Source organism: Equus caballus, chromosome 2 (genome assembly GCF_041296265.1).
Source record: "Equus caballus isolate H_3958 breed thoroughbred chromosome 2, TB-T2T, whole genome shotgun sequence".
Taxonomy (NCBI): domain Eukaryota; kingdom Metazoa; phylum Chordata; class Mammalia; order Perissodactyla; family Equidae; genus Equus; species Equus caballus.
Genome location: NC_091685.1, coordinates 87,744,408 through 87,768,533, shown reverse-complemented (window position 1 = coordinate 87,768,533; position 24,126 = coordinate 87,744,408). Strand labels below are relative to the sequence as shown.

The following is a 24,126-nucleotide window of genomic DNA, read 5'->3' as shown; positions in this document are numbered from 1 at the left end:
ACGGAGACATCACCAGGAAATTCTGATCACTTTCGGTAAATAGCAAATATTCTACTTCTTCTACTACTGTCACTGTGCATTCATATAGCATTTTCTCAAAGGAATGAACATACTTCAGAGAGCCCTGACTTGTGGACCAGAGGATGATGAAATTCACCATCCCCCAAACTCGCCTGCCCTCTCAGTGTCAGCTTTGTGTACCCTACAACCTTCATCCTGAGCTGCATCCCGTATCCTCAGGCCCATGATGTTGGTCTGAATTGACTGTCCTGTCTCTTCCTATCCTCTGCTGGAAGTCCTAGTGCTTGCTAGAATAAGAAGGTGAGAAAAGAAGCAAATCAAGAAGGAACAAACAGAACATTCTACCTCAGAACGTCAAAAGTGGATTGTAACTGTGTTCATCTTCATATCATCCCAAGAGGTGAGAAAAATGGTTTTCAAAATGAGGAAGGACACACGCGCATGTGACCCACTTAGACCACATAACCTTTTGAGCCGAGCCTGGCACAGCTGACCGGCCTCTCGTCTTGCTCCAGGAACACAATCAGCCAGGTTGGCTCATCAAGGAGACTTATTTGAAGACAACTGCATTGTTTCTCTCCCTCTGGACCGTCAGCCTTGTGAATCAGGAGCCATGCTGTCCTGTTTACTCTATAACTAGAGCTAAGTCAGTGCTGGGCCATGATACTGCTTGGTAAGTAAGCATCAATGGATGGAATCGACGTCTCCTATCTCCATGGGTATCTTTTTAAAATCACATGTTAATGCTCATTCTTTATCATACCACGTTCACCTTTAAATATTAGAATGGCCACAACTATGGAGAAGAGTAACCTCAAGGCACTCATCAAGTTATGCACTATGACTCACTGCCAGCTCAGATCGATTTGGCAAAACCAAGAAATTTGGCTAAGTTCATCCATCGTTTTTCAGTAAGAAATATAAACACATGTTCCACTCACATAGGGGCAGCTGAAGTTTCCAAATGCAGAGGAACCACTGCATATTTTAAATAGTAGATTTCCCCTACCTGCTCAAATCAAACCAAACCATGCTTTCCTTGAAATATTCCTTTTTAACTTTATACTGCAGGTAAGGCCCACAACCTTACCCCTTTCAGGGAACCTTCATTAACTACAAGAACTTTCTGGAAAAATAAGATACTGGGAGGAAGGAAGACATACTAACAAAAGTGCTCTGAAAGTTTAGCAATTGTAGATGCTGTAATATACACACAGGCACACAGCTGCTACAGTAGAAACTCCATAATAAAAAAAAATCTATATGCTCTTTGTAACATAAATTCTCTGGTGACAAGCCTACTGAATAATCCCATAATCACCTCCCGAATCTCTTTTCAAGCCAATGCTATTATTCTGCTCATGCTAAACCAGGGCAAAGGTCACCTCAGCAGCCAAAGCCTGACTACAGATAAAGGCAAATCCATGCAGCATGAAGAGGGAGCTCTGCTTAACTTAAGGAAAAGTATTCAAACTCCCAGGATGGTACACAAACCACTGGGGAAGTAGAAAACCGCTATCCGGCCCAAATCAGACGGGCAGAATTCCCTTTGTTCTAACCCAGACAGGCTGGCCTGCTGGTGAAAAGAGCTGTCAGGAGGAGAACTCTGTGCTTTGCCAAGGAAAGGTTTTTCTAAATTCTCCTAGAAATACTGCACTTGAACTCCCAGGCTTGGCTGAGTTGCTGGGACGTGATGAATATCTATTCCTCTACCCCTGGGTGGTTTTTTTATTGGATGGATAACATGGCAAGTCAGATTTCTGTTTGTCTTTTCGTGTCAGTGCTGTGATGAAGCCTCTCCGAGCTGGAACTGTGCTTCACTAGGGGATATACAGGCTTTCAGCACACAGTCTGAAGCAGACATGAAAACCTGCTGCTGGGATGGGGTGAGCTTCAGGCAGCGGGGCTGACAGAGGCTGAGCCACTGCTGCCCAGAGAATGATGGATCAATAAAGAGTCACACATGGGCTGCCTGCTCTGGCTCTTCAGATCAGAAGCCCGCTTTTCAGAAAAAAACACATAGCATTCTAGATAAGGTCTTAGTTTTTCTATGAGATTGGCAAATGCTAATAAGCTTGGCACCAATCTCAGAAGTCTCTGGTGAACGTGGCAGTGCAGCCATCTGATTTTCCCAGGAAAACTGTGGGCCAGCAATTCCCTTACATAAAAACCTATTAACAGCAACGCAGAAAGGCCACTGCATTAGGTCACCCTTAATGTCCTTCTCAAAGGCAACGAGCAAGCACTCGACTCAGCACTGATCTACCCTACATGAGAGGGAGCTGAAACTTCAGCCACACCATGCGTCAAGTCTCCTAGCCAAGTGTGACTCTAAATGTTCCTTCAGAGATGGCTAAAGCAGCAGGGACAACTGGTCCTGTCTCTTGTCTAATACCAGACAGTGTTACAGCTCTATGACCAGGAAGCATCTTTTTCACATTTTAATCAAATTTCCCCAAGCATTCAATTAGACCCACAGCCGATGCCAGCTCAGCCTCTTGGACACTAACAGGAACCCTCCTTTGCTAATGGATCTGTCAGTTGGTCAACGCCAGTGTGAGGCAAGGCAGAGGGATCACCTCGCCTTCAGCACCTGCTCTGGGAAGGAACCCCAATTTACCCCGCGTCAGGCCCTGGAAGCAATGTGCCACAAAGTTGTCTTTTGAGTTCTACCTTCAGATAGGATAAAATGTCAGAAGACTATCCATTGGACTAGGATGAAGGCTGATTTCTCAACTGCCATTCTTGTTCTGTCTAAGTCACACACCCTGTGAAGATGATGATAGGGCAGAAATGTGGCTGGGCTATATTTAGAAGTAGAACGACACCTGATAGAGACAGCTGCCCAGTGGCAGACTTAGAGAAGAAAAAGCCCACAAAGTACAAGTTGAAGAACAGCTGGTTATGTGGCAGGGAGTGACCTGGCAGCTACAGGGACCCTAGCTTAGCAATCCTGGGCTCGCTCTCGAGTTCAAGAGTATTTCCTGGACACCAGCTAGACACGGAGATCAGCAGCCAGCCCTGCGGGGAGCCGCACATGGCTGCTGCTGAAAATGATATTAATGATAACAGTTTTAACAGCAACAATAATTAAGTGCCAGTCACTGTTCTAAGTAGGTTCTCTATATTAACTGATTTAATTCTAATAACGACCTTATGAGCTAGGTACTACTAGAACTTTTACAGCTGAGGACACTGAGCACTAAGTGCTTGAGGTCACACAGTAAGAAAGCAGCAGAGCCGGGATATGAACTCTGCAGGCTGTTCTCTTAACCTCCATGTTATGCTGCCTCTGATGAATGAATGTCACATCCCCGCCTTCCTGGGGGCTGAATCTGAGCACTTACTAGGGCCAGGCACAATATCAAGCAACTAGCTCACGAAAAAAGCACTTTTGCACCACTTTCATTATTTTATTTGAGAACTGCCAGCTGTTCAAAGGTTCTTAACATATTAAAAATGTTGCAAAGGCCCTCAGCAATTAGTGTAGAAATTAGAAGGAGAAAATAGCCAAGTTCACTTTCTGCCTTTGCCAATGTACACCTAAACCATGTGGCACTCTCCACTGTGACATGACACACATCTGTTCCCAGATCAGGGAGGAAAACAGTGGCACATCCCCTGCCCTGGGCTTCCTGGGGATGGAAGGGCAGCCAGAGGCCCCCTGGGCCTCTCTTCTGCATCCCCTCCACACCCTCTCCTCAGAGAAATTACAGTGAGTACACCCAAACCAAGACACTGCCCAATTCTGAAGTACTTTCTGACATTACACAGTAAATCCCATTATCACTCACATACTTTTGGAACTAAGCATAGGTATTTTATTGCATTCTAACTCGTCTGCCATGGGTAACTTTATACCTAACTGGGCAGGTCATGCCAGTGGTGGGAGTAGCTGACAGAAAAGGGGACTCTGCATCTGAGGACTGAATGACAGTGGCTTCAACCGGGTAAGGCTCTCATGTGGCATGAGCATGATGAGTCATTTTGAGGAGGTACCAGCTGGAATTGCATCCATCCCGTGGTAGGGGTGCCAGGGTGAGCAGCCACTGAACATTTCTGCAGACCCTGTAAGAGGGCCCAGTATCTGCATATCGATCGGGACTCTGATGTTCTCTTGTTATTCCTGTGAATTTGGTCATTCTTACATGGTAAGAAAAACAGAACACAGACCCAACAACTTTGTGAAAAGTGGCCCTGAAAATAACACCAAATGCTAGTGTTGGGATGGAAATTAGGTAAGGAGGCCCTGAGAGAGTGGTGGTCCTAAGGCAGAAAGCAGAAGTTCTGGTTAGATTAAGGATTGGAACATTCAATAGGGTGGTGACTTGGATCTATGATACGAATGAGTCGAATGAGTCCTCCCTCTGCTTTTCATGGAAACAAGAATTGGTTGTGGAAATCTTTCATCGAGCGAGCAAAAAAAATGACTCATCCAGAGAAATCTTCAGGAGGAAAAACACCAGGTAGTTAATTGGTGGTGTGAGGCTGGCATAGGAAACATCACTCTCCACTTGAGTACGTCCGGAGGAAGCCAGAATCCTGAACAATCATTGCAACTTTCAAGACTGTGGTGCTCCGTAGGAGCCCTGAAACTGACTCAGAAACACCCAGGGTGTGCTCTCCAGTCTGTCTCAAGGAATACACAACTAGAGAGGTCTACAGCCCTATTTGGTCCCCACAATTTCCACCTCTGGGTCATGTTCCCAGCAGTGCTTGAGAGCCCCTAAAATCTGAGCAAAACTCTGGTCCCAACAATTTCACTTATGCTCTGTTCCCAGCCAAGCCAGGAAGTATAAGCCTCTGAGTTCAACTCAGGGTACCAGTTCCGTTCAGGGAGGGTTCCCACCTATAGCTGGCTTAGACGAACGTGAAAATGAGTTTACATTCTCTGAGACGCATTAACTGCAGGAGAGATGTTGAGGGAAACCAACTTGGGAATAATACTTTCCCTTGGATAATCAAAATCCAAATAATTCAGGTAATGAAAGTTGACAGCAGACAGGTATAATTAGAAGACTCTATCTGCAAGAATGGGACATAACAAGTTCGCTGTCAAGAAATCAATTCTGATTCTAATCGCATCTCCATGTGCCCGAAGCCACTGTCGTCAAACGGTCCCACACAGAGGGAACCTGTGTTACTCAACAGCAGCTCTCTGTTAACTGTCCCAAAAAGGAAATCATCCACAAACAGGAAATCAGGCTTCAGGATGGATTAGGGACAGAGCCCCTGCGAGTCCCCCAGGCTGGCCACGCAGGACTTCACTCCTCCCTGCACGTTTGCCCCAAAGGGCTGGTCCCTGAGGGTAAGAGGGCTCTGAGCCCAGAGGATCTTCATCTCTGAAGGCCCCTCATCACTTGCATCTGAAATAAATGAACTGCTGGTTTTGAAGGAGTAAAGTCAGAAGATGCATCTTTTTATTCAACTTTACCAGAACAAAATATTGGTTCTTTTTCCAGTGCATAGACTAACCGTGAAAGCACCCTTAAGCTGGCAAGCACTGGGTGCAATTTTGTAAAATGAAAAGTAAAATCAATTTCGAAAATTGCATGGAGCTGAACTATGGTGAGTGACAATGTTGACCAAACGAATTTTCCTCCAGCAGTAGTCAGAAGATGAGTAGTCTGCTCCCCAGTAATGTGGGCAGTCTAAACCCAGTCAATATGGTTTCAGATGCTTTTTAAAACTATTAGCTTTAAAGTAGTACTACCTATGGGATAGACAGATATTTATGATGGGAAATGATTTTATAAGCAATTCATCCAGAAAGAAAACCAAGTCATTTCAAGCTTACTAGAGACAAAAAGCAAAATTCTCGGAAAACAATCCACTTAACAACCAACCACAGCCATGATCTTTTCTGCTTCTCTGTCCCTTGGAGACACCTTAACCTTTTCCACGATGTCGGAAGCAAAGGATTATGACTTTAAATGGGAAATAACCAGCTTGGGAAAATGAAGTTGTTCAAATAAGACCACACAGCTTGAGGCTGCACACAAAGACAGACAGACAGACACATACGGCAGCAAAGGTCACTGATATGGAGGGTCACAATCATGTTTTCCTACAGTCTCAGTGTGGCCGTGCTGGATTTTTCTTAAAATTCTGCCTGCTGTGGCTCTTGATGTGTCAACAGCTCTTTGGTGCCACTGTTCTCCCTGGCAGCATAATCTTGGGAGTCTGCTTGCCTGTATTGAGATTTTTCTAGATTCAGTGAAGATCCTGCTGTGTCTATCATCTTTGGGGTAAATGGGTCATTACCCTCCTCTTTCATCTGGGGAGGGTAACAGTGCCAGTAACCTTTGCAGAGCGCTCCCAGTTCCTAAGAGTCAGAGGTGAGATCTGGAATCAAGAGTGTGTCTCTTACTCAGTGTTTTAACCCATCAGCCCATAGGGCTACTCATGAGAGTTAAAAGCAATGTGGAAAAGATAACGTTCTCCCATTTGACACCAGCACAGGGCCTTGTGGAGAGTATGGCAGGCCCTAAAGAAATACTAAACTGGGGAATGCTATACCATTCCTCCACTGAAATCTCCCAGGACAGATGCAATTGAAATCTTTCTGTCTATTCAGAGTCACCCTGTGAACTCACATGCGTTCCTTACCTAGTGCCTACCATGTGCCGAGTGCCTGACAGGAGGCACCAGGCAAAATCATCCCACAAAACCCACGAACCCACACCCCCTGCCCTATGAAGAGACTTCTCAATGATTCAGTCACAAGGAGCCAACTACCTAGGGCAGAAAGTTTAAGAAACAAAATAAATAAAGCTACAGAGGGGAGCTTACATTTCTCTGACTTAAATCTCCTACTTGGAAAATGAACATAATTTCTGCTTTTCATTGAAGTTGACTGATTTTCACCAAATTTAGTAGACAGCACTTGGTGTTTATTTAAAGAGCAGTCTGGCATCTTAAAAACCAAGAGGGATGGTCAAAGTCTTAAACGAACTAGACAGAGGACTGTGCTTCACGAAGCATTAGTGGGACTATACAAAGCACTAATATTAACAAAATTACAAATCACATTCTCTCTATTAAGTGACCCAAAGCAGCAACGAACTTGAAACGTTGCTCCTATTTGGCACTGCGGCACACGATCCATGCAGGCGGGCAGCAGAGATTAGAAATGAAGAGCACGGGCCCTGACGTCGGCCTGGTTTAAACCTGGCTCACCCACAGGCTCAGCGCAGTTAATTAAAGTCTTAGACTCAACCACAGAGGTTGTTTGCTCACCTGCAAGATGGGGAGAGCAACAATACCTACCTCAGAGGGCTCCTGTGACGACAGATTAAAAAGGGTCCCCCGAACTCCAACCCGCAGAGCATGCTGTTAGTGAGCAGCCTCTGTCATGAGCTGCTCAGGAAAGAGACTACAATTCACTTGCATTCCCTGAGTCAGGGAAGGCAGAGTTTAGGAAGAGATGCCCCACAGACATCACCCTGGGATTATTTGCTAGGAAATATGCACATGATACAAACTTGATCATTCTAATAATTACTCTAGGATATACTGACTCAGAGAAGGACCCACTATGCTATCAGAATCTCTAATTTTTCAGACTCCTAATACCTGCATCTCAGCTTCCATATTTCTATTCCTTAATCCTTACAACTGAGGTCAGAAATCAAGGCAATTTGACATAAGATAGGGAAGCAAGGTTAGCTAAACAGGTTGAAGTTCCACGTGGGGCAAGATACTTTTTATGTGGCCAGAGGAAAAAAGAGTAATACAGGTTTTCTGCTGAGAGGGTATTATCAGAATGGTTTAAGAGAGAAAATCAGAATACAGATTTGATTTAATGTCCTAATGAAACCAGTTTGGTAAACAGGAGTCAGAGACACCAAGTGACTCGCATCTGGTCATGGTATATGGCGTGGTTGCAGCGGCCATCCAGGTCTTCTCGCCCAGAGATCAATGACACGGGGATCAGTCTATGATTTGCTGGGTTGTCAGGAGTGCTATGTATCTGACCTTTGGAAACAGGATGCTTTCATCAAGAAAATTTCTTCCCCCAGGACTCTCACGAGTACTGGAATAGTATCCTACGAGCTCACTCATGCGTCCATCCATTCACTGAACAAATATTCACTGTGCCTACTATGTGCCAGATGCTAAGATAGAATATTATAGAGTTAGAATATAATATTAGAGTTCCGTAAATATCAAGGATAAATTAACAATAGATAATTCAGTGCTTACCACACAATAAAATGACAAGACAAATTAAAGACTGGAGTTAAAATCTGAAGTTTTTTATTATTTGTGGGTAAGGCATGTGTGTGGGGGCGGGTAGGTGCTTAATGCTTAATTTAATAAGCAATCCAAAGGCAGGGAGCAGGGAGCTGAAGCTCTGCAAAGCACACCTCCACTGCTGCTATTTATTTAATGAATACTCCTGGGCACTCTTTAAATTGGAAGATGGTTCATTAGATTTGTGCATCTGCCCTTCTCAGCAATCTGTTGTGTTTCTGATGAAGGCAGGGAAAAATACGAACATATCATTTTCGAGTATGTTATGAGTATCTCAGCTTCCAATGATTACAAAGTCATAGAGAGAGCTCAGGATGCCTAATTTCAGAAAAACAATTTGAATCGTTCTTTTTTCCACTCTTATCAAGTTCTCTTCTCACTTATCTTGGAAATTTCAAGTACTAGCCCTTAAAAAAAAATACTACATTATCTGCAAGCCAAAAAAATAAGCATATTTTTAAGATACCAAAAAATAAGTCCCTTCAAAACTGGCTCAAAAATCATCTCCTTGAAGTTTTCTCCTTTTGTCCCAATCAAGTTAATCATCACCTCCTCTGGGCTCCCCTCCTACATCATACATCTGTCTAATGCAATCTGCCTCGGGTGCTGGGTTAGCTGTAGTGTCATATGTGTGTATATATAAACTCCTGGAAACCAAAGAAAACCTCTTCTTTAAAAAAAAATTTTTTTTAAATCTTTGTCCCTATCTCAGTACTTGCTACATATGAGATGCTGATAAAAGTGCTGAACTGAATATATCAAAGGCAGGTTTCCCTAAAGAGGGCCTTAAACTTGAAAACACAAACTCACTCCTCTGCCACGTCTCAGCAGACGTTTCTTCAAGGCCTCCTGGGTTCTGGCAGTGGAAGGACGCATGCATGGAGCCTGGGACACAAACACGAATGTAAAAATGTCTCTACCCTCAGAGAGCCTCCTCTCAGCAAAGGGAGGCAGACGGTCCCCCATCACAAGCTGGTCAGAGGCCGAGTGTGACAATCCTACAGAGATGCTCTCTGAGGGGAGCGTATGTTTTCAGACAGTGCCTTGGACAGAAAGAGCCATATTCTTGGGAGGAGATTCTGAAAGGTCTTTCACTTCTCTTATGCAGAAACCTGATATATGAAAAGAATTCTTAACATATTTACTGGATTCTTCTTGCAAATCACAGTCTTGAGCAAAGAAATGGCCAAGAAACGGGAGCTCATCATTCACGACCTCCAAGGGTCGCCTTTGTCCACCTGGTAGAAGGCCAAATGGAGAGAGGGAACTGACGTCTTTGAGGCTGGGTAGCCTCCGTCCCTGTCCTCGTGTCCCCTATATAATTTGGCAAATATGTTATAAAATGCAGGACTGGAATTTAGCATTTAGTATTTAGTCTGGAATTGATTTCAAGTGGGCTGGAAATTCAAGTGATCAAGATGGTGGGAAAGCTGTAAAAGACTAAAACTCAGTTCGGTTAAATCAATCTAGGAAAAATACATGAGTTGTAAAAGGCTTCAGGTTAAAAGGTGTTCTGTACGAGATGCTGACTAACTGCTTCCTACAGAGATTCGGCATTAAGCACTGTTGATGTGCGAAGCTGTGCTGAGTAACAGAGAGTGAGAGGATGAAACAGTCCTTCCTTCCAGGCGCTGGACAAGATACACCAATGAGTAAGTAAAATACAGCGATATACTCACCACAGAGGCCTAAATAAGAGACAACAGCACCCACAGGAGATAGTGATCTCCTCTGACTAAAGTATGGGAAAATACCTGGTCATGCCTAATCGTTATTGGTAGTAAAAGAGGAGTTTTCATGTGAGACACTCTGGATACTTCTCAAATTAGCTGATTTATAGATGATAAAGAGAAAAATCATTCAACAAACATTTGGTTGCCTACCTTGTACCAGAAATGGCTGAGTTGCCATTATTGAAGAATATAAATATACACATAAATATGTATATCCTGACACCCCTATATATTTATTATTGGTCATTTAAAATGCAAAAATCCAGAGTTTCCATAGATTCCGCTGCTCCAAAAGATGAGCATGGCATATGCCTGGTCTCTGAAAGATGTGACAGCAGAACTTTCCACTCCTGCCTAACAGACAAGTAGAAGACAACTGTGACAAAATGCTACACTCGCTGAGGCCGTCTCGCTTTAATGTTGCCATGACAGAGAAAGCTGCAAAGCCCCAAGCAGCTTTGAAAAGGCTGGAAAATCCCTAAGCAGATCTCAGTGGCGTCAGAGTCTCTAACGGCCCCCTTAGATGCATCCTCAAGCCTCAAAGGACCGATACTTTTAGTCAGAGTTTTCAGCATTTCGTGTGGAATAAATCTTTTCTTCTGCAATTGGTAAAACAACTGTCTAGCTTTTGAGAACCTAACTTCCTGTCAGACCTTGTCACGGTTCAATACTGCCAGATATCTAGAAAGCCTATACATCGATTTTTCTTCTGTCCCACAGACATATGAGCACACACTCATCCATAACATTTGGACTGTCTTGAGGAAGCCTCCACGGCTCCTGTGAGCAGCTGTTCCTTTCTACACAGAAAAAATGACTGACACGAGATTCTGCTTCATCTTCTGGTTTTATGAGGAGCATTTACTATAAAGGGTAATGAGCAAAGATCATCAGGCCTCGCTCTTCTCAGAACCATCTATCATATAGCCGAAGCAATCTGCCCGCTCCACTCAGGGCCCACTGAACAGCATTACCCGAGCCGCCGAGCTGGGTGTATTTTAGCTTCTGATCAATACTTACCAGTAAGGTGAAGCTGTGTTCCGGCAGCATCCCATACTGTTGGACAAGCTTTTCCCGGGTCACGCTGGGGAGCTCGGGCAGCTGCTCCCGAATCCGGTCAATATCGATCACTTGCTGCGGGTCTGCGCCGGCGGGCAGAGACTCAGTGTCGTAGAGCAGCAGGGGAGGGAGGTTGGGTTCGGGCATAAACCTAGGCAGAGAGAGGAGACCGGGCCTGACTCTGAAGCATTTGGTTTAACAAGAAAAAAAAAATCTATCAGTAATATGAAAGTTTCTGTGTTTAGATGCCATGTTACTTGCAAATATTTTCTAATGTCCTGTATTATCAACTCTTCCTGGCTCCCAGGAACTAGTTTCTGCACGAGTGTAAATTACAGGTCAAAGCCACCACATCTGCCACTCTCCATGCTTACGAACTCGTGATGAGTGGAAAAGGCACAACGCAAGGTGGATGCCACACTGTGATTTGTAATTGTGGATAAAGCATGTATTAGTAATGATGAACTCGAAAAAAGAAGACCAAATGAGAACCACTTACTTATTAGGGAGAAAGATGACTTTCCCCCATTTTTAAATTTTCACTATTTTTAATAGTATTTGAGTAATAAGCAAAAGTCAAAAGAAAAATAAATACTTTCCTTCTTGATAAGTGGAAGAAACGAACGGATTTTGCTGAAATAAGATGTAGAAGCTAGTGAGGAGGGAGGCAGGGAGGAATAAGTGGAGCACAAGGGACTTTTAGGGCAGTGAAACTATTCAGTACGACACTGTAATGGTGGATATGTGTCATTAGACATTTGTCAAAATCCACAGAACGTACAACATAAACAGTGAACCCTAAGATAAACTATGGACTTTAGTTAATAATAAGGTATCAGTATCAGTTTATCAATTGTAACAAATGGACCACACTAAAGCAAGACGGTATTAGGGGAAACTTGTGGGGCTGGGTGGGTGGGAGGAGGTAGGAGTTTATGGGGACTCTCTGTAATTTCCACTCACTTTTGTTGTAAACCTAAAACTGCTCTAAAAAAATAAAGTCAATTAATTTTAAAAAATGTGGAAGCTATACCACTGCATACAATTTTATGAAACAAAGATGTCTCTCCCTCTGTTCTGTCCTAGCACTAACATTTTCTCTCTGCCCACACTTGTCAAAGGGCTAATGGAGAAGCAGGTTATGCAGAACAAACGGTGGCTCCAAGGTAAGAGATTAGAAATGAGAACAACCCATCACCTGACGGAAGATCTGTGTTACCCGTCAGCCGACTTGCGAAGGCAAGAGGAAACCAAAGGGAGGCTTCCTGAATCCCACCATCTATTAACCTGAGGAGTCGAGCTGATGCCACCAACTAAGCTAAAAGCCAAACTCCATGCTTAGCAAGAAAGCATAAAAACAGAGTAGGGGCAAAACTGAAGAACAAAGAAGTCCTGGGAAGTACAGATTGAATCTAGAATTTCACAGCAACTAAAATAATCTTGACTTTGACAGACGCAGGAGAGGAGGCCTGGAACTGAAGTTCACGCTAAGGTTTCTGTGCTGCTTCTTCCCGCATCATGATGCTACATTTGTTCCTCATTGACAGCAATAGCTGCACTTGCATCTTCCTGCACTTCACAAAGGAAAGGTGGGCTAACCTCAACAACAACTCTGTTGCTTAAAACTTCAATCTTTGCAATCGGCTAAACTCAATGGGGAAAAAACAAAAGGTACAGTTTATCTTAAGCCTATCCTTACTATTTGTTTTATTTCTGGGTCTCATATTAAATCCAATTTGTTTAATTTATCAATTAAATAGCATAAATTGACGTTTGAAGGGAAATGCTGTTAACTTACACATCTCTTTTTTCATGGAACATCAATCAGTATTTTACTGAATTTGTTACTGAATATAAGAATAAGAACAGCCTAAGCCCCATCCTCAATTGCTATCCTTTTAGCTCAATTATAACAAGTCTGACACAGAGGTGATGAGTGAACAAATGTCTTCCAATAGTTGAATCCCATCAAATAAGGCATTCTGAGGCCACCAAATCAAGAAAATATTCTTTCTATCTCTCAGTACACACATAAAATAGGAGGTCTAGATTTTCCATCATGCAACAACAACGAAAAGTGGTTCCTAAAAACTACCCAGGATCATTATGTTGATCTGTAAGTAGATTTGAAATATGTCCCTGACCCCAAATACAGAATGGTATTTTGACAAGAGGAGTAACCACCTGTAGTCTTGTTTTCCTTCTTTGTCTCTCATCGGTATGGTGCACCTACGATGGACAAATAAGAAAACATTAAACATTGCATGCAGCATTGGCTAGTGTGTCTACACAGAGAGGGCTTCCCTACAATAAAGGACATGGGTAAATTCAAGCTCTTCAGCCTTCCTTGGGAGACACTTACACAACCATATTAAAAAACAACATTAAAAAAGGAGAAATATTTAGAAAGATAATGAAAAAAAGAAAAAGGGAGAAAAGAAAATGCTTCAACCCTTCCAGCTTTTAACCAGCTCAAACTCTATACTTTTGAGCTTTTTTCAGTCTTCTGCTAAAAGTATAAAATCCTCAAAATTGAGAGTTAGAGAACCAGAGTCACAGTTATCTAAACAGAAAAAGGCACATCTACAACCAGCTCTAAGCTTTCCTCTACCTCTAGCTTAAACTGGTAGAGCTTAAGTATGATAGAATGTGAGGAAGTAAAAATTCTTGCCAAAAAGCAGGTAAGCTGAAAGCAAGGGAAGGCCAGTAGCTAAGACTAAGCGCTTATGTACGAGTCTGGTCCAGCTTAAAACTCTTACCAGCCCTCTTACGAGGGTATATTATATCCCTGTGGGGTACAGTATTTTCCTAATTTTCCTAATAAGGAAACCAAAGTGCAGAGAAGCTAAATACCTTCTTCAAGGGTACACGGCTGGCCTGTAGCACCCAGCTGTATTCAAGATGCCCATCAGTGCAAACTCACCCCAGCTTGGAATCAAATGAGCGAGTTTCATTTAGAATTTCACCTCCATTCTCAAGTTCATTGATTTGTCTCTGAATTTCATAGTCTAAGAAAAACAAAGCAATTTAGTACCATATTTTGATTCTTTTCATCTAGTCAAGCAATAATTAGAAATCTTTTTCAATCTTTAAGTCAAGAAATAATTGAGAGAGCTGTTTATAATAATTCTTCCCTTATGTGCTTGCTTTCTTCTCACTCACAGAACAATGGTGCTAGAAAAGGCCTTTTAGGAAGCTCCGCTCCCTCACTTTTTGAGAAAACTCAGGTTCAGACAGCTCAAGCAACCCAGTACAGATTATACAACTTGGCAGAAGAAGGGCTGGGACCCACACCGAGGCTTCGTGACTCCACATCTAGGACTGTTGCCCGCCTATCAAGAGTTCTTATCTTGGGATCCGTGGATGGGCTTCAGGGGGTTCTGGGACCTCCTGAAATTATATACAAAATGTGAGTGTGTGCATATGTACATTTTTGGAGAGAGAGAGTCCAGAATTTCCATTGTAGTTTCAAAGGGATCTCTGACCCCAAATGATTAGGAGCCACAGCTCTATGCCATGTTCTTTCACCCTCAAACAAGGCAGACTGTGGTAATCAAAACATCGCCACAACTGCTAAGCTCCTTTATGAAAACAGCTTTAGCCTCCCTCGTAATTCCGCCCCCCCATCACGTACCACCTTCCCTTGCCCAAATCCAAAGTCTTTCATCTGAGCTCATAAGAAGCAGCAACACCAAAACATCTTAGTTTTTGCTCCTCATCTCCCCCTCTCCAATGCTTTCTTCAACTGACATGAGGTGATGGCTAAAAGGCCTGGTGTAGGGAGAGAAATGGGGGGTGGGGGGTGGGAATTATAGGCTTGGAGAATTAAGCCCATAATAGTAAAGCTTTGGTTCTTCCAGTCTGAGTCAGACCACAGGTAGAATTCTATCTCAGACTATTGCTCCAAAGGGTACTTCATAGGACAACTGAAGGTTAGGGACAGCCAAAAATAGGCAGGAGTCTCCTTCATAACTCATCATGGATGAATCTACCTAAAATCTTGTTGCTTGTCTGTTTTTTGAGGTTAACGTCACCACCTCTTAGAATATTGAGTCCCAGAACACTGAATATCTACTAGTGAAGTGGAACTTTCTTCCATTCGTTCAGGCTTCCCCTTCACGAACTTGGACTGGAAGGGTTTTCCCTGACCCAAGCTTCCATGGCTTCAGAAGCACGGACTGCGTCTCCTTTTGGAGACAGCAGCATGTCTTCATACGGGACCATCCCCTAACCCTTCCCCTCCCACATATTATCCCTTTGACCATTTTAATGCCTTTGTCCTAAAAATTTGTAGACTCAGAATGTCTTCACTGACCCTGGTAGATCATTTCAGGTTCAGATAATACGGTTTTATACCAGACTAGAAAATCTTTTCTGTATTGTTTCTAATACTTTTCTTGACAAGATCCGGGACTCTACTCAACATTTTGGCTGTAGCAACACATTCAGTTGTCTTGTGGTCTGTGCACCTCAAAGGGGTGACTTTAAATTCTACCTCCTCTCTTCCTCTCTAGAGCCCTCTGGTTTTAAAGAATATTTTTATTCTCTGAGATGTCTTCCCCTCAGATTCACAGTCAGCAATTCCTGAAGGACTGCCCCAGATGTTCATCTCGCTCAACTGTTCTATTTTAATTATTATTATATATTTGTTAACACTGAAATACCCACAGCATGTACTCCAACAAGACCAATACTTGATTACATAGTCGCATACAATCTATTAGCAAAAACAGTAAAGAGCAGAAAAACATATTGACCAATTAGGTCAAATTGTGGCCAATCTATAATGAGAAAATATGACATTATAAAGTTGAGGCTCATCAGAAAGAATGTGGTAGGTGGAAAAGCAGAGCTACAGTATTTTGCAGATCCTCCAACAAAGAGGTGGAGTCTATTTCCCCTTCCCTTGAGTCTGCTTTGAATTCAATCTGCTTTGACCGACTATCCTGGAAGAGACACTGTGTGAGTTCTAGAGCTTTGGACTCAAGAGGCCTTGAGGCTTCTGCCTTCATCCTCCTGGAATGCCCCACTGCGAAAGAAGGCCCAGGCTAGGCAAGCAAATGAAGAAAACAAGGCGGACAGAGACACCTAGCAGACCCGTAGTACCAATGCCCCTACGTGTGAGTGAGGTCATCTTAGATCCTCTGTTTCAGCTGAGCTGCCAGCTTCCCACAGCTACATGAGTGAGCTGAGGCAGGACCAGCAGAAAAACCACCCAATCCAAAGAACTGTGAAAACTGAAATGGTTATTATATAAGCCACTAAGGTTTGGGGTGGCTTGTTACATAGCAAAAGATAACTGATACAAAGAGGTACATCAGGAATAACAGCTGATATTCACCTATTGCTTTGGCCAAGAACCTGGCACTGTTGAGATTCTTCACTTCAGTTCGAACGCCCAAAGGCTCTCCAGGATGATGCACAGATATATTGGCATCCACTCTCAACTGGCCCTCTAAAAGGAAAGAAAAAAGGCAACTCTCTAGAAATTCTTTTAGGCAACATGGTCTTTTTAAGGTAAAACAGTGTCCAGGCAAGCAATATCTAACTCTACTTGCTGTTTGTATGGTTGGTCCTGAAGTACATGGCTGGTACTGCTGTCCACTGAAGAGAATTACAGTCCCAAGGCATTGGGGCATTTGTGTGTGTATCTGTGTGTGTGTTTGTGTGCGCTTCTGCACAAGCAGGAAAGAGGAGAAATTTTGGATTTACTAGCTGGGGAAATCTAATTTCTTTTCTGCCAAATAAGAAAAACAACACTGTTAAAATGGAGATTTACTCTGCAGTTTTATTCTGAAGTTTTTTCAAAGTGTCAGAGCTGGGTTGGGGGGAGGGCCTCGGAAACGATCGTCTGATAACCCTACACTGCTCTCCAATGGAATGTGGATTTCCAACAGCGATTCCAGGAGATTTATAAGAGAGTCCTTGAGAATTTACAGCTCAAGGGCAAGAGCCAGAACCCTGGGCTTTTTCCTTCCTCGTCCTGCAGGTACTGTAATAATCTCTTCCTTCCACAAACATGACTCTGAATCCTTCCTGATTGCTGAGGATTTGCCGCAGCAGACAGTGCTGGTAGGCAGAGAGTCTGTGGGGGGCCGTCCCCATCCTGGACCTTCTCCGACCCCGAGAGCCCTCTCAGATTAGGAGCCATAACCCCTAAGGAAGCAAGCGGTTTGTGGAGGGCACTAAGAGGCCCTTGAGGAGAAGGAGGCAAAATCCCAAGACAAACAGGGAGATGAAGATAAGAAATAATCACGTTTTACACCCTACAAGGTAAAGCTCAAATTCTCTATTCTCCAATTTCGATTACAATATTTATACTAAGACAGAACACAACACAATGAGAAGACAAACTGCTGGATTTTTATTTTCCTGGGCAGGTTTTTAAACTAAAAAGTAATCTGACAAACCGGGATGTTTTGATGAGCTGAATAAATAAATTCATTTTCCAAGATTCCTCAGCAAAAGCATATTAACATAATAAAATAGTATACATAAATTCCACGCCAAGAAAAGGAGACCCTTGGAGGTCGTCTCTGTCATTCCTCCACGGCTGAATGGGGGAATGGCGGTCTCCCCAGAGCTCGAGGAGGAGCTCCTCCTCTTGAGGTCTGAGGAGGCTGCCGGCCGCTGCTTGCCTTGCTCTCCACTCCTTCCCTCAGAAAAGGGAAAGAGCTCACCCACCCTCGGCTCCAACTGCCACCCATGCCAACAGTCAGGGAAAAGGTGACTTTCGGTCCAGAAATTACTCTAGCGTGGACTTCTAAACATTTTTTATGAAATCCTGTAGCACCTTTGGGACAATTTGTGCTTACCCGCATCTCAAGAAGTCCCCACCACTACTGACATCACCAGATTCTTGGTCTAGGAACCCTGAAGTCATCTTCTGCTTCTGTTTTCTTTACCCTTTATATCCAAACTGACAACTAGATCCTATCAGTTCTTCCCTCCAAACATCCCTCATATCTGGCATTTCCTCTCCATTTCCACTGCTGCCACCCTCGCCTGAGGAACTTCAGGCCCTGGTTACAGGAGAGCATCCTGACTTAACACCGCAAGCCCTCCTTGTCCAGTCACCTACAATGTGGCTATGACTTTAGCCTGCTATAACATGGTTTTCATCATTCCTGTTGCTTGCTCAAGTGTATAGCCAGCTCCTGCTGGATCATCTCATCTCCCCTGCTTGGTATTCAAGAGCCCTCATCTGGTTTTCGTTGACATGACCCACATTTTCTACTACTCATTCCATGAGAAAGCTCTCCTTTAATCAGAGGAGCTTTCTGCATACAAGACCCTGTCTACTCTGCTGGCTCCTGTACATTCTCTTTATCAGTGTTACTGTCCCTTCTTCAACCTCTGCTCAAGCTTCAAGGTCTCACTTAATTGTTACCACCTTCTCCTCCTAGAAACTCATATCCATAAGCTAGCCACCACTGGTGGCTCCTCTGAATTATTAGAATATACACAATGAATACCACAGAATTTAGCACATGACTATAGTCTTTTTTGAATTAATCTTATCTTTAAGACCAGAATGGAAAGCCCTTGAGGACCCAGATTTTAAATCTTTTTTTAAATCTCCACCTCTCTTGCCTTAAGTTCTCTCTTCTACTCTTCTCTCCCACATCAGTCATTAATCTCTCTTTCTCAGCATTACTTCTTTTTCTTTTTGCAGGGGAAGATTCGCCCTAAGCTAACATCTGTTGCTGATCTTCCTCCTTCCCCCACCCCCCTCCCTGAGAGTCCCAGTACATAGCTGTGTATAGTTGTAAGTCCTTCTAGTTCTTCTATGTGAGTGGCTGCTACAGCATGGCTACTGACAGATGAGTGGTGTGGTTCTATGCCCAGGCCACCCAAGCAGAGCATGCCAAACTTTAAGCACTAGGCCCATCAGGGCTGGCACTCAGCATTACTTCTGATATATACATATGCAATAGGATTTCTCATTAAAAAAACAAACTGAAAACCAAACACCTACTCCCTTGAACCCAATTCTCTCCTCATCAGTTATTCAGCTATGGTTTCTCTGATTTTCTTTTCAGCAAATCCTCTTGAACAAGTTTTGTTTGTTAGTTAGTTTGTTTCTTGCACATATTGTCTCCACCATCTCACCTCCCATTTACTCCTAAACCCACTTCAGGTTGGCTTCTATGCCCAGCTCTCTGAAAATGCCTCGTTAAAGTCACCAAATCCAAATCCAACACAGGATACCTTCTGTCTTCACCTCAGCAGCATGTGACATACCAACTAATCCTGCCTTCTTGAAATATCTTCCTCTCTCGGCTGCTGAGATTTTATGCTCTCTTGGTTTCTCTCCTATCTCCCTGGACACTCTATTTCCATTTCATTTGCTGGTGTTTTCTTTCCCATCCAAACTCAGGACTGTCTTCTTCATTTACTCTCTCTGTAGGGGTACATGGTTTTAAATACATACAATCCATGTGCTGATAACTCCTAAATTTCTCTCCTCAGCCCAGACCTCTGCTCTGAGCTCCACACTGACCTTCAATATCTACTTGACACCACCTCTTGGAGGTCTCACAGGTATTTCAATTTCTAAAACTAAATCCTGAGTAGCCCTTCTACAAAGCCATTCTTGTCCTCATCTTCCCAGTTTCAGTAAATAGCACCACCATTTAGCTTCTCAAACTTCCTTGAAGGCATCCTTGATTTCTTCCTGCCCCTTGCCTTCCATACTGTTAACAAACCCTGTTATGTCTAAAAGCCATCTTGAATCTACTCATCTTGATCTCTCCACCTTCACTGACACCAGCCCTGTCCACACCCTCTTTCATCTGAACTATTGCAAAAGCTTCTTAACTGGCCTCCTTGCTCCTACTCTTACCCTTCTGAAATCTGCTTTCCACAGAGCGGTTTTCTAAAACATTAAACAGTCCCTTGCTTAAAAGCCCCTCAATGACTTCCCACTGCACTTGGAATGACATCCAAACTTCTTACCAGCGTTGGTAATCTACCCCTTGCCTATCTTTTCTGACTTCTCTGATGCCACATTCCCCTGCTCCTTACGCCTCCGCTCCAGTCGGCTTCTTTACCTCTGTGACCTCAGAGCACATTCTGAGCTTTTTCTCCTCTCAGGGACTTTGCCTTGCTGCTCCCTGAGTGTCCATTCCCTAGTTCTACGCTGGCTGCGGCCTGGGGTCATCCTTCAGGTCTCAAATAAATGCTGCCTCCTCTGAAAGGCCTGTACCTTCCAATGTTATGCTTTATCATGGCACCCTATTTATTTCCTTAATGCACTTATCTCTATAATTGTTTTATTTGTTAATGTATCTTTCTCCCTTGTGAATATAAGCTCTGTGTAGCAGGAACAATGTCTTTTTCAGTGCTCTATTCAGAACCGAGAGCTGGGTCTGGCACATGGTAATTGTTCAATAAATTAATACCTTGTTGAGCGAGCCAAAACTCTGGTATTTTCCTCAACAATAAGCAGACCGGTTACTGTCTCACCGTAGGTTCCTGACAAGTTCTAAAGTTCTGTCTGAATAGGACTAATCTACAGCTGGAATCATCTCAAAGGCCCATTCAGCTCAAAGGAAACTTCCAAAGTCCACGGGGCTCTGCTCAACCAAATCCCAATACTTGGGAGACAACTTTTTTTTTTTTTAATTGAGTTATTGATAGGTTACAATCTTGTGAAATTTCAGTTGTACATTAATGTTTGTCAGTCATGTTGTAGGTACACCATTTCACCCTTTGTGCCCACCCCCCACCCCACCTTTCCCCTGGTATCCACTAAACTGTTCTTAGTCCATAATTTTAAATTCCTCATATGAGTGGAGTCATACACAGATTGTCCTTCTCTCGCTGGCTTATTTCACTTAACATAATTCTCTCAAGGTCCATCCATGTTGTTGCAAATGGAATGATTTTGTTCTGTTTTGCAGCTGAGTAGTATTCCATTGTATATATGTACCACATCTTCTTTATCCATTCGTCTGTTGCTGGACACTTAGGTTGCTTCCATGTCTTGGCTATTGTAAACAGTGCTGCAATAACCATTGGGGTGCATAGGACTTTTGGGATTGCTGACTTCAAGCTCTTTGGATAAATACCCAGTAGTGGGATGGCTGGATCGTATGGTAGTTCTATTTTTAATTTTTTGAGGAATCTCTATACTGTTTTCCATAGTGGCTGCACCAGTTTGCATTCCCACCAGCAGTGTATGAGGGTTCCTTTTTCTCCGCAACCTCTCCAACATTTGTTGCTATTAGTTTTAGATATTTTTGTCATTCTAACGGGTGTAAGGTGATATCTTAGTGTAGTTTTGATTTGCATTTCCCTGATGATCAGCGATGATGAGCATCTTTTCATGTGCCTATTGGCCATCAGTATATCTTCTTTGGAGAAATGTCTGTTCATGTCTCCAGCCCATTTTTTGATTGGGTTGTTTGATGTTTTGTGGTTGAGTTGCGAGAGTTCTATATATATTATGGATATTAAGCCTTTGGGGAGACAACTTTTTTTGAACTCAAGGGAGCCTTGAATTGGACCTCACCTGCTTTTAAAAACGAAACCATCTTTCACAATTTAGAATTCTAATTTGGAAAGGGAATAAAAGCATGAATTTCAGTCTCTCCCAGAGAAGACCATACTACATAAATGTCTGAGAGGAATCATTTAGCATCCTGCAGTGTTGAAAGAGAGTTCACTAGCCTGGATTCAAATACAGTATCAAACATTAATAAAAGACATTCTATCCAGGGAAGACAAAATACCTCTTAAACAAATTAAGTTAAATTGCCTCAAGTGCGCAAAAGCCTTACCAGTCAGGTTTACTTCAATGCATTCTGCAACACTGAGGGAGGGCCTTGGTTCACACATCACGAGAATGTTATTAAGCTCAATTTCTACCCTCCAGAAGTAGAGGTTTGTAACAGCAAAACTAAAAAACTATACCGCTGAGCACAGTGATATGGTGCAGTCACATATTTTTTTTCTAAAACACATTCACACATCAGAGATATAACATTGGGAGAGAAAACTGTTTCTGTAAACAGCAGGGGCCTGAGAAGTTAGTGAGAAGGTCTGTTAAGCTATCTCATTCTGATGGATGAATACTCTCCAGAACTTAAATAACAAGGTTTGACCAAAAAAATAATAATGTGACCAAATTTTATCAAACATATTTCACACAGCTTATTCATCCAAAATGAGTGGTGATTCCGCAAAAGTAATACTATTTATTCTTGTTAATAAAAGCACCCAACCTTGACTGAGCACAGGCCTTCTGTCAGGACCTGTGAGCAATTTTATACACTTTACACCACATTCATTCCCTACAATATAGCTTCAACGACAAAGCCACTTAGGCATCCTTTAGGCATTTCAAACTTCCATCCAACACGGAATTCCAGATTGCCATTCCTTTCCCAATCTTCCCTATCTCAGTAAAGGGTGACACCATCCAGCTGCCCCAACTCTATCTGAAGACTAGGATGACTTCCTTTCCTCTTTGGTGTCTTCCTTTAAAGTATAAGTACGGAAAGTGAGGCTCAGAGAAATCAAACACCTTGCCCAGGTTCCTTCAGCTAGACGTGTAGGCCAGGATTCCAACCCAGGTCTGGGACCTCAGCACCCTCAGCACCCATGCTTTGCTACACTGCCTCTCTAAGCCATTATCTATGGCTGTTATGACAGTGTCATCGCTGCCACTAGAAAGCAGTGTTGTTGCGGTGCTTAAAGAAAGGGCTCCTGGAGTCGGGCATACCTTGGATCAAATTCCAGCTCGGTCACTTCCTTGGGCAAATAACCCAACTTCTCTAGGCCTCAGTTTCCTACCTGTACAACAGGGATAATAATATCTATCTCTCAGGAATGTCATAAAGTTTAAATGAGATGATAAATTAATTTTAAAAAATGTTTAGTGAACCAATGAGCACTACTAAATGTTCAAACTGGCAGATATCATTATCATGGAAATATTTAGTACGTCTACATCAAGTACACATTCAACTCAAGAGACTGCCTTGAGGATCTCAACAGTGGCAGACATCCACTGAGAAGGAAATGACTTTTGGAACCTGGGCTGAGCTGGTCCATGCTCATTAGCAAAACTATCAGGAACTCACTGAATCACAGCCCAGAGCAATGTAAGAGTCATTCCAAAGCATGCTGGGGGTCCACGGGTCCTCCCTAGGGTGGTCCTCAGTTCCCAGGCTGCAGTCTCTACTGCTGACACACAGTGGTCCTACGGTCGGTCGTGGGACAGCAGAATGAGCAAAGGGCTCGGGGCAGATAAAATGCTAACAGCATAAAAGCTGGACCCCCACAGACTCCAGGCAGGCCTTCAATCCCCAGAGCACTGTATAACAACCAGAGCAACTCTGCTGCTGTGCTAGGGGCAAAGCTGTTGGATTTGTATTTAAAAGCAACAAAAAGTGTCACAACAAATGCGATTTAATGAACCCTCTCAGCTGTCACTGACTGATGAGTTCTTGCGTTATGGTTTATTTCTTGGCAAGGTCCCAGATGGGACTATTTCTCAGCTAACAGGTGGCCTGTTTATTATTCCATAAGTTTGGTAGGAAACAGTTATTTTGAGGAAGAATGGAATAATAAAAACTTTTTTAAAGCAACAGAGAATCAACACTCAGTGCATAAATGGATAGCCATTCAAACTGCCCATATTTCATTTATGTTCTGGGGGTAAAAAAGCAGCATGAGCCATAAACCTAAAATGGAGAGCGCTTTTATTCTAAAACAGAGCCTCACTTCTATAACACAAATTTGTAGGCAGCTAACCTTTACACCACTCAAACTTATGTGGCTGTGTTTTTCCAGTCTTTGGCTTAAAGAAGATAGCAAATCAGCAAGTTCTGTCTCCAAATTCAACTTGTACCAGGGCTCTGATGTTACAATTTGTTGCTTGTAAGACGTCCCATGTGACAAATGTGGCATTAGAAATTCAGAAGTCCGGGGCTGGCCCCGTGGCCGAGTGGTTAAGTTCACGCGCTCCGCTGCAGGCGGCCCAGTGTTTCGTCGGTTCGAATCCTGGGCGCGGACATGGCACTGCTCGTCAGACCACGCTGAGGCAGCG

General features: G+C 43.2%; 1 protein-coding gene across 5 annotated transcripts in view; it reads right to left on the bottom strand.

Moving 5' to 3' along the window:
• Positions 1-24,126, bottom strand: part of GATB (glutamyl-tRNA amidotransferase subunit B) — a 74,895-nt gene that overhangs the window by 17,004 nt on the left and 33,765 nt on the right. For all 5 annotated transcript variants that reach the window (XR_011436737.1, XR_011436736.1, XR_011436738.1 and 2 more), the window contains 4 exons: positions 16,411-16,524; positions 13,993-14,077; positions 13,254-13,298; positions 11,031-11,220 (listed from right to left, as the gene is read on the bottom strand). Coding sequence is in view for 2 of the 5 variants with exons in the window: in XM_001501357.7 (XP_001501407.1) it covers positions 11,031-11,220; positions 13,254-13,298; positions 13,993-14,077; positions 16,411-16,524 (434 nt within the window). In the remaining 3 variants the exon portion in view is untranslated. The remainder of the gene's footprint in view (positions 1-11,030; positions 11,221-13,253; positions 13,299-13,992; positions 14,078-16,410; positions 16,525-24,126) is intronic.